The 10,951-nt window shown below is 42.3% G+C and overlaps 1 protein-coding gene across 3 annotated transcripts in view; it reads left to right on the top strand.

Moving 5' to 3' along the window:
• Nucleotides 1-9,627, top strand: part of NAI (NLR family apoptosis inhibitory protein) — a 54,269-nt gene extending 44,642 nt beyond the window's left edge. For 2 of the 3 annotated variants that reach the window (XM_071098834.1, XM_071098835.1), the window contains 3 exons: nt 725-811; nt 2,715-2,879; nt 7,193-9,626. In XM_071098834.1, the coding sequence (XP_070954935.1) occupies nt 725-811; nt 2,715-2,879; nt 7,193-7,557 (617 nt within the window). In that variant the 3' untranslated portion in view covers nt 7,558-9,626. Of the gene's footprint in view, nt 1-724; nt 812-2,714; nt 2,880-7,192 lie in introns of all 3 variants that reach the window. The other variant, XM_071098833.1, reaches the window with a different exon arrangement.
• Nucleotides 9,628-10,951: the final 1,324 nt, after the last annotated feature.

The raw sequence follows: 10,951 nt of genomic DNA, 5'->3' as shown, positions 1-10,951 counted from the left end.
TAATCCCAGCACTTTGGGAGGCCGAGACGGGTGGATCACTAGGTCAGGAGATCGAGACCATCCTGGCTAACACGGTGAAACCCCGTCTCTACTAAAAAATACAAAAAAAAACCTAGCCGGGCGAGGTGGCGGGCGCCTGTAGTCCCAGCTACTCAGGAGGCTGAGACAGGAGAATGGCCCGAACCCGGGAGGCGGAGCTTGCAGTGAGCTGAGATCCGGCCACTACACTCCAGCCTGGGCGACAGAGCGAGACTCCGTCTCAAAAAAAAAAAAAAAAAAAAAAAAAAAAAATCAGTTGGGCACAGTGGTACCTGTAATCCCAGCTACCAGGGAAGAAGGCAGGAAGATTCCTTGAGCCCAGAAGGTTGAGGTTGCAGCGAGCTGTGATGGTACCAGTGCACTCCAGCCTTGGTGACAGAGACCTTGTCTCTTTAAAAAAAGAAAGAAAAAAAGAGAAAAATTGTTTCTTAAATAATAAAGTATATGTGTTTCCAGAATTTTCTTTTTTACCTTTAAGTTCAGTTGGATTTGAAATTTCTAGAATTTTAATGACATTTCTAGTTATCAGAATTATTTTCTGAGCAAAAATTTGTTTTATCTACTTAGTCATATGAATTCAATCCGAATTATTACATTAATTTCTAATTTCTTCATTTTAAAGATGTTACGCTTTGCTGTGAGAGATGTAGCGGACATAACTAAATTTTTATTTTCCCTTTCATAGTTGCCATTTTGCCAAATTTTATTTCTCTGAAGATATTAAATCTTGCAGGCCAGCACTTTCCTGATGAGGAAACATCGGAAAAATTTGGTATGTTTACAAAATAGTGCTTTTTACGTACTCTTATTCTCTTTCTGCCCAGAATCCTTTTTCTCCTATTTTTAGTTAGCCACAAGGAAGTAAGATATGTATTAGCTACCCTTGCTTACTAGAATGAAGCGATAGTGATGCTCAATTTCCACCCACCAAATGCCTTCACTATAGTTTTACCTCCAGACTTGATCTCATTCAAAGCAGAATGACTTCTTAGAGTACATATTTGGTCATTATAGCACTATGTAATTTCATTGTCAGGTATCTGTTCCAAATATAAGACCTCATAGTTTCAAAGGTTACTAGAATATAAGTAAAAATCTATCTTTTAAGGTTAAGAAAACTCAATATGTGAAACCCTATGTTTCATAAAATGATAGCTATAGAATTTAAATACTTTCTGATTTTTAAAAAATGATTATGAAAGTAATGTATGCTCATCAAAAATATTCTAACAGGAAAAAAAAAAATAAAGTGAGGCAGTGGAGATAGGAACTATAGAGCTGTGCTATTCAAAGTGCTTCTCAAACATAAGCGTGCATAAAGATTGCCAGGATCCTCCTCTTCTCTTCCCTTCCTTTGGAGGTAGCTTGGTGGGTGGGGGCTGAGATGGCAGAGGTAGGATCAGGGCCAAGGTGATGGCTGGCATACATCACAGGTTGATTAAGCAAATAATACTGTGAGTATAGCCAGGTGCAGTGGCTCATGCCTGTAATCCCAGCACTTTGGGAGGCCGAAGTGGGTGGATCACCTGAGGTCAGGAGTTCAAGACTAGCCTGGCCAACATGGTGAAACCCCGTCTCTACTAAAAAATACAAAAATTTGCTGGGCGTGGGGGCACATGCCTGTAGTCCCAGCTACTTGGGAGGCTGAGGCAGGAGAATCTCTCAAACCTGGGAGGCAAAGATTGCAGTGAGCCAAGATCAGGCCAGTGTACTCTAGCCTGGGTGACAGAGCAAGACTCCATCTCAAAAACAAACATACAAACAAAGAAACAAAACAGTGAGTATAACGAGAGCCACATTTCCTCACAGTTGGAAAAGGAATTTACTAATACTGAAAGGTGAGGCTAGAACGAGCTTCGAGGTATTGGATTAGAATTGGAAATATTGGTCTGGCCTCATGGTTTTTTAACCTATGAACATACATAAATAGATACCTCTGTATATATACACTGATCTCCACATGTCTGTAGATACACACATACATATTTCTCAGTTCAGTCAATGGAGAGACTAGAAGGTACTGCAGTAATAATGAACACACCAAGTGCCTAGATACTGATTTCTAAATCCTGTCCTTCCTTAAAGGAACCAGGGTCCTTGCAAAATTGGCTGATTCAAGAACTGAGACAGGGAAAGAAAATAAGCCTGGGACATCAATATATTTCCATGCGTGAGGCCTCAGAAGTTAACTTTCTAATGATCAAATGATCTACAGTGTGCCATGCTAGGAAGGAGTCAAAGTGAAAAGGAAGGTTCTAAGAGTGGTGGACTGTGAGGCTTTAGGGCTGGGAGGCCGGTGCAGAATCACTGAGGATGACAGTGGGAGGTGGAATGGGAAAGGAGGTGGCTGAAGGCATTGCAGAGCTAGGAAAGGAAACTGCAGGTCAGGAAAAGCTTCATTCTAAATGAGGAAATGGAGATTTAACTGGCAGCCTGGACTTCAGTGCAGGAGAGATTGGTTGGTAGGGGGTGGTGGAGGAATTGTCTGGAGGAGCCAGGAAGATGAAAGCATGTGCCAGCCCTTCTCTTACCCTGGGAGAGCAAGAGGAATGGCCTTTTTGCTACATGGAGTTTCCTGGACTGTGCATGATGTTTAGACCATGCATGATTTTCAGATTACTGTTGCACAGGAACAAAAAGTACAAAGAGAATAGCTTTTTGGTCTTTTCTGACAGCCTACATTTTAGGTTCTCTTAGTAACCTGGAAGAATTGATCCTTCCTACTGGGGATGCAATTTATCAAGTGGCCAAACTGATCATCCAGCAGTGTCAGCAGCTTCATTGTCTCCGAGTCCTCTCATTTTTCCAGACGTTGAATGATGACAGCGTGGTGGAAATTGGTGAGCTAGTGTTTCAGCTTGCATGGAAGCCAGTGGTATAGCCAAGCTTTCTGCTGCAACATGTCTATATAAACATTTGTCCCTCTAGAAATTTTCAACCCACTTCCTCATTTTCACTATCATACTGTCCCTCCTAGTGTCCTTCTTGGATTTAGGCGCATTCTGGTCAGATTTGGAAGTACAAAAAGGTCTCCCATTTGTGGATATACAAGCCCTCAAATCTGTGTTCTTGTCACCTGGTGTTTCAGACACCTGGTCACATATCCTCCTAAGTACTCCTTTTTAAAACTGAAGATGAATACACACACAGGAGAGTACAAAAATCATATATGTACTGCTCACTGAATTTTCTTTTCTTTTTTTCTTTTTCTTTTGAGATGGTGTTTCGCTTGTTGCCCAGGCTGGAGTGCAATGGCACGATCTCAGGTCACTGCAACCTCTGCCTCCTGGGTTCAAGCGATTCTCCTGCCTCAGACTCCCAAGTATCTGGGATTACAGGTGCTTGCCACCACACCCGGCTAGTGTTTGTATTTTTAGTAAACACAGGGTTTCACCATGTTGGCCAGGCTAGTCTCGAACTCCTGACCTCAAGTGATCCGCCCTCCTTGACCTCCCAAAGTGCTGGGATTACAGGCATGAGCCACCGTGCCCAGCCTAGAAAGGTCTTTTACTTTGCTTTTGAAATATATTTTTTTCAGTGAGTATAGACTTCTATTTTTGGCACGTATTTTCTCTCACATCTCTAGCTTCCATAGTATCTTTTGTTTCGGCGGCTGTCGTCTTTTTGTTGTGCTCTTGAAGGTGAGGTATCTTTTCCCCTTCCTTTGGTGGCTTTTAAGATTATTTTCTTTGTTTTCTTTTGTGGCAGTTGCTATGAACTTGTGTACCCCCCAGAATCCATGTGTTGAAGCCCTAACCCCCAATGTGTTTGTATCTGGAGATAGGACATTTTAGGGCATTTTGTTATGGCCACCTGAGCAGACAACAGCAGCAAGTGCACGCTAATGTGTCCTGGTGGGTTTTCTTTGTATTTACTCTGCTTGTGGTTTCTAGAACTGATTGGCTCTGTGCTTGATGTCTCTTATCCGTTTTGGGAAGTTCTTGGCCAATATGCATATAGCTTCTGCCCGATTCTTCTCCTCCACTCTTTCTCTGCTCTTTTTGCATATAGCAGAATGACTCAACCTAATTTGGAACCAGGGGAGCCCTTTTTTAGGAACTGAGATTTCTTTTTCTTTTTCTTTTTTCTTTTGTTTTTTTGAGGCAGAGTCTTGCTCTGTCGCCCAGGCTGGAGTGCAGTGGCGGGATCTCGGCTCACTGCAACCTCAGCCTCCTGGGTTCAAGTGATTCTCCTGCCTCAGCCTCCTGAGTAGCTGGGACTACAGGCGTACACCACCACACCCAGTTAATTTTTGTATTTTTAGTAGAGACGGGGTTTCGTCATGTTATCTAGGCTGGTCTCAAACTCCTGACCTCAAGTAATCTGCCCACCTCAGCCTCCCAAAGTGCTGGGATTCCACGCAGGAGCCGCGGTGCCTGGCCTGAGGAATTGAGATTTCTGTCGAGACCTGAAGGAAGAATGACCCAGACATAGTTGGTAGAGGAGGGATTGAGACATCATTTCAAACAGAGGTAATCACTTAGGTCACAGCCTGGAGTTAAAGAGAACCAGATGTATTTGAAGAACTTGGGGGGAAAAAAGGAATATCTGGAGCAAAAGGCAGGAGTGAGTTGTGAGAAAAAGACTGGAGAGGAAAGTAAAAGCCCGAACGGAGAGGCTTTGCCGGGTGTGTTACAAGGGCTGCATCTCATTTTCTTACTGCTCAGCACTGTTATTTTATGTTATCTAAAAAAAAAAAAAACTAAAAAACAATGACAACTTACAGCCTTTTTTCTTAAAGGCCTTGTTTCTTCCTCCTTATGAGGAAGAATTTAATGACATTAAATTTTATGGTCTCTCTCATCCTCATTTACTATAAATTATTTGTGTTTTATTCTTCTCACTACATTAGGTCAAATCCTTCCTTAGAACTTGACTCTCACATAGATCTCTTGAGCCAGTAACCCCTGTCCCTCTCCCTCCTGACAGCAGGTGTTTTCTCTTCCCAGCACCCAGCAGGGTATGCCTGGCCCACAGTGGGAACTCAATAAATATCTGTTGACTGAACAAAGCAAGATTACTTTTCTGTAGCTTCTTCTGAGGGACAGCTGAGAGGCCACTGTTTGCCAGTAGTCAGTAATGCTTAAACTTTACCTGTGGGAGACAGCATTCAGACACATCACGGAACTGGCTAACAACACAATAGGAAGTGGACGTTATGCTGAAACAGGGGAAAGAAGGGAATGCATGTGGAAGACCTGAATCTGTCTTCAAGTCCCTCCAGAAGTGTCCTTCATGTGGGGGAATAAGAAATATCTCTTGAATGTTACTGAAGATACCTATTCAGGACATAGCTGAAGACATTTTCTCAGTACCTCTGTTCTTTAACCTCAGTCAAGCTACAGTCATAGATTCTAGATTGAAACCAAACTTAACCTTTGCCCAAGTTAGAAAAAAAAAAAAGAGGTTTAGCAATTAAAAACAAAGCTGGGCATAGTGGCTCATGCCTGTAATCCCAACACGTTGGGAGGCCAAGACAGAAGGACTGCTTGAGGCCAGGAGTTTGAGACAAGATTGGGCAATATAGCAAGACCTTATCTCCATAAAAAATTGAAAAAATTAGCCAAGCATGGTGGCTAGTCCTGAGTAGCTAGGACTCAGGAGGCTGAGGCGGGAGGATTGCCTGAGCCCAGAAATTCTAGGCTGCAGTGAGTTATAACTGAACCATTGCAACTCCAGCCCAGGCAACCAAGTGACACCCTGTCTCAAAAAAAAAATTTTTTTTTAAACCCCAAAACGAAACAACAAAAACTCTGCTCGGTACCCATTCAAAGTCTAGTCAACCTGTGTTCATTGAGAACACAGGGTGTGCCCAGCTTCCGTTTCCTTCAGAGGCTTTCGTCTCAAACAGGAGGGTCCCTTCTGGGCAACAGAAATAGGGCATAGCAGTAGACAGTCAGATGACATGGCTTTAGGAATGTCACACCCCCTTCTCTATAAAAGGGGAAGACATAGTTGCCACAATTTCTGAAGTCCCTTGTAATTTAGTCTGGATTTTTCTTTTTCGTTTTTTTGTGTTTTTTTGTTTTGTTCTGTTTTTCTGTTTTGTTTTTTTAGACGGAGTCTTGCTCTGTCACCCAGGCTGGAGTGCAGTAGTGGGATCTCGGCTCACTGCAACCTCTACCTCCCAGGTTCAAACTGATTCTCCTGCCTCAGCCTCCCGAGCAGCTGAGATTACAGGCATGCGCCACCATATCCGGCTGATTCTTATATTTTTAGTAGAGACGGGGTTTCACCATGTTGGCCAGGCTGGTCTCAAACTCCTGACTTCAAGTGATCCACCCACCTCGGCCTCCCAAAGTGCTGGGATTACAGGCGTGAGCCAGTGTGACCGGCCAACTTAGTCTGGTTTGTAGCCACGATGTGACCTCCTGTGAGACCAAAAGAGAAGCTCGTATTTGTCCAGGATGGAGAAACTCTCAGCACAATGGCGTCGGTGCTTTAAGACTTGGCTGTACTTCTTTGGTTTCTGCTTCTCCCTTATATTTTTGCCAGGTGCTTCTTTATTAACCCATCAGCTCTTTGAGTTTTTTAAGGAGATATTTTTAAAATATTACATTAAGCTGGGCACAGTGACATGTGCTTGTAATCCCAGCTACTTGGGAAGCTGAGGCAGGAGGATCACTTGAGTCCAGGAGTTTGAGACCAGCCTGTGATGGCCAGGCGCAGTGGCTCACACCTGTAATCCCAGCACTTTGGAAGGCCGAAGCAGGTGGATCACAAGGTCAGGCGATCGAGACCATCCCGGCTAACATGGTGAAACCCCACCTCTACTAAAAATACAAAAAATTAGCTTGGCATGGTGGTGGGCGCCTGTAGTCCCAGCTACTCTGGAGGCTGAGGCAGGAGAATGGCGTGAACCTGGGAGGCAGAGGTTGCAGTGAGCCGAGATTGCACCACTGCACTCCAGCCTGGGTGACAGAGCAAGACTACATCTCAAAAAAAAAAAAAAAAAAAAAGGGGGAAAAAGAAAAAGAAAAAGAGACCCGCCTGTGTTAACCCAGCAAGACCGCATTTCAAAAAACAAAATTATATTGAGCACTTCCTACTAGTAGTGGTGGTGGGAGAGGAGGCTGGTTAAAATAACCTAGTCCACCATTATTGAAATGGAAGTCCTTATGATTCTATTTTCATAAATATTTTGTTTTTGTAGCCAAAGTAGCAATCAATGGAGGTTTCCAGAAACTTGAGAACTTAAATCTTTCAATCAATCACAAGATTACAGAGGAAGGATACAGAAATTTCTTTCGAGCACTGGACAACATGCCAGACTTGCAGGAGTTGAACATCTGCAGGCATTTCACAGAGTGTATCAAAGCTCAGGCCACAACAGTCAAGTCTTTGAGTCAATGTGTGTTACGACTGCCAAGCCTCATTAGACTGAACATGTTAAGTTGGCTCTTGGATGCAGATGATACTGCATTACTTAATGTCATGAAAGAAAGACATCCTCAATCTAAGTACTTAACTATTCTCCAGAAATGGATATTGCCGTTCTCTCCAATCATTCAGAAATAAAAGATTCAGCTAAAAACTGCTGAATCAATAATTTGTCTTGTGGCACATTGAGGATGTAAAAAAAGTTGTTCAATTAATGCTAAAAACCAACTTATCCAAAATTATTTTATTAAATATTGCATACAAAAGAAAATGTGTAAGGCTCGCTAAAAAACAGAACAAAACAAAACAAAAAACAGTCCTGCATACTCACCACCAAGCTCAAGAAATAAATCATCACCAATACCTTTGAGGTCCCTGAAAAATCCACCCCAGCTAAAGGTAAACCCTTCAATCAAGTTGATACAGCTAACGCTCTATTGTCCATGGTCAACAGGGAAGGGGTTGGGGACAGGTCTGCCAATCTATCTAAAAGCCACAATATGGAAGAAGTGTTCAATTTATATAATAAATGGCTAACTTAATGGTTGAATCGGTTTCATACATGGATGAAACGAGTTTAACACAGGATCCACATGAATCTTCTGTGGGTCAAGAGATATTCCTTAAGCCTTATAGAACCTGTTTTCTATATTGAACTAGCTTTGGTACAGTAGAATTAACTTACTTTCCCTTTATCCACTGCCAGTGTAAAGAGGAAACAGGGGTTAGGGACCTGGACTTTATTCCAGAGGCTTTTCAGAGTTCAACATATGCTATAATTTAGAATTTTCTTATGAATCCACTCTCCTTGGGTAGAAAATATTTTATCTCTAGTGATTTCATAATATTATTTCCATATCATAGTATTTCATAGTATTATATTTGCTATGAGTGTCTATATCAATGTCAGTGTCCAGAATTTCATTCCTACCAGTTAAGTAGTTTTCTGAATGGCCAGAAGACCATTCTAAATTCATGATACTACTATAAGTTGGTAAACAACCATACTTTTATCCTCATTTTTATTTTTAGTAAGAAAGAAGTCCATTCTCCTCCCCTTGCCCAAGTATGAAATATAGGGACAGTATGTATGGTGTGGTCTCATTTGTTTAGAAAACCACTTATGACTGAGTGCAGTGGCTCACACCTGTAATCCCAGCACTTTGGGAGGCTGAGGCGGGCGAATCATTTAAGGTCAGGAATTTGAGACCAGCCTGGCCAGCATGGTGAAACCCCATCTCTACTAAAAATACAAAAACTAGCCAGGTGTGGTGGCACATGCCTGTAGTCCCAGTCACTAGGGCAGCTGAGATGCAAGACTTGCTTGAACCCGGGAGGCAGAGGTTGCAGTGAGCTGAGATGGCGCCACTGCATTCCAGCCTGGGCAACAGAGTGAGACCCTGTCTCAAAACAAAAAACAAAAAACAAAACCACTTACATTTCTAGCTACATTAAGAATTTCTGAATATGTTAATGAGCTTGCTTGTGGTAACCGTTTATCATATCAGAAAGTATATGTATACCAAAACATGTTGAACATCCATGTTGTACAACTGAAATATACATAATTTTAATTTGTTAATTATACCTAAATAAAACTGGAAAAATATTCTGGAAGGATGTATCTACAAATGTTAATAGTGGGTACCTCTAGGAAGTGGGCCTGGAAGCCATTCTTAGTTTTCACTCTCTCCCTTTCTGTATCGCTTTTTGTTTTACTAGTGCCTGCATTATTTTTCTATTTAAAACAAAAATAAATCTAGTTTAGCACTAAGACGTTAACTGGAGCTACCTCTGGAGGGCAAGAGTACTAGAAGGTGGGATGGATTGTCTTCTTGCTTGTCTGATTTTATATGTAATACCTTTGTAATTAGAAAGGTTGTTAAGCATTATATCAGAATCCAGTCAGGAGACAGAAACCACACAGCAATTTGAATGGGGAAAGTTTAATATACAGATGCTTGGTCGGATGCAGTGGCTCACGCCTGTAATTCCAGCACTTTGGGAGGCCAAGGTGGGCAGATCACTTGAGGTCAGAAGTTCAAGACCAGCCTGGCCAACATGGTGAAATCCTGTCTCTACTAACAATACAAAAAAAATTTTAAAAAAATAGCCAGGCATAGTGGTGTGCAACTGTAGTCCCAGCTACTTGGGAGGCTGAGGCAGGAGAATTGCTTGGACCCAGGAGGCGGAGGTTGCAGTGATCCGAGATCATGCCACTGCACTCCAGCCTGGGTGACAGAGCAAGACTCTGTTTCAAAAAAAGTAAAAATAAAATAAAAATATACAGATGCTCCTCAACTTACAACAGGGTTATATCCTGAAAAACTCATTGTAAGTAAAAATATTGTACGTCAGGCATTTAATATACCTAAACTACCGAACATCATAATATGTTAAAAACTCGTAAGATTCCATGCAAATTATTTGTCCAGAGCTTCTTCTAAGGGCTTTTAGTTCAAGCAGGGGTCAGTAAAGTATGGCCCTGGACTGTCCAGCCCTCAAGCTAAGAATGGTTTTCACATTTTTTAAAGCAACAGAGACTATCAGTGGCCTACAAAGCTAAAATATTTACTCTGTTGTTTTACAGAAAATGAACTACTTCTATGACAAAATACTTTTGAATCATAAGCTCATCACGCCCTTTATTCTAGTTTACATCAGTCTTCATAGGACTCCCAAGTCATCCCTCATTGACCCAGCACCTGTCCTCATGGTTGTAAGCCCTCCCTCCCTTTCTCCATCCATCTCTTCCTGTCTCCCTTTCTCTTTCCCTCTCTCCCTTCCTTCCTTTTCTTTCTTTGATAAAGAAAAGAGGTTTAGATGACTCACGGTTCTGCAGGCTTCACAGGAAGTATGGTGCTGGCATCTGCTCGGCTTTTAGGGAGGCCTCAGGAACTTAAAATCATGGTGGAAGGTGAGCACACATGTCACATGACAAAAGCAGAAACAAGTGAGAGACAGTGGGGGGGGGGCAGGTTCCATACACTTTTAAATGACCAGATCTCATGAGAACTCGGTATCAACACAAAGATAACACCAAGCCATGAGGGATTTGCCTCCATGATCCAAACACCTCCCACCATGCCCCATCTCCAACACTGGGGACACAATTCAACATGAGTAGAGACAAATATCCAAACCATATCATTCCACCTCTGGCCCCTCCCAAGTCTTATGTCCTTTTCATATTGCAAAATACAACCATGCCTTCCCAACAGTCCCCCAAAGTCTTAACTCATTCCAGCATTAACTCAGAAGTCCAAAGTCTCATCTGAGACAAGGCAAATCCCTTCCACCTATGAGCCTATAAAATGAAAAACAAATTATTTACTTCCAACATACAGTAAGGGTTCAGGGGTTGGGGAAATATTTCCATTCCAAAATGGAAAAATCTGCCAAAAAAGGGGGCTACAGGCCCCATGCAAGTTCAAAACCCAGCATGCCAGTCATTGAATCATAAAACTCCACAATGATCTCCATGTGGCATGCTGATATGAGGATTGGGCTCCCAAGGCCTTGGGCAGCTCTG

The sequence above is a fragment of the Macaca nemestrina genome, chromosome 6 (genome assembly GCF_043159975.1).
Source record: "Macaca nemestrina isolate mMacNem1 chromosome 6, mMacNem.hap1, whole genome shotgun sequence".
Classification (NCBI taxonomy): Eukaryota; Metazoa; Chordata; class Mammalia; order Primates; family Cercopithecidae; genus Macaca; species Macaca nemestrina.
Note: the sequence above shows the minus strand (reverse complement) of the source record. Positions and strands in the feature narration are given on the sequence as shown.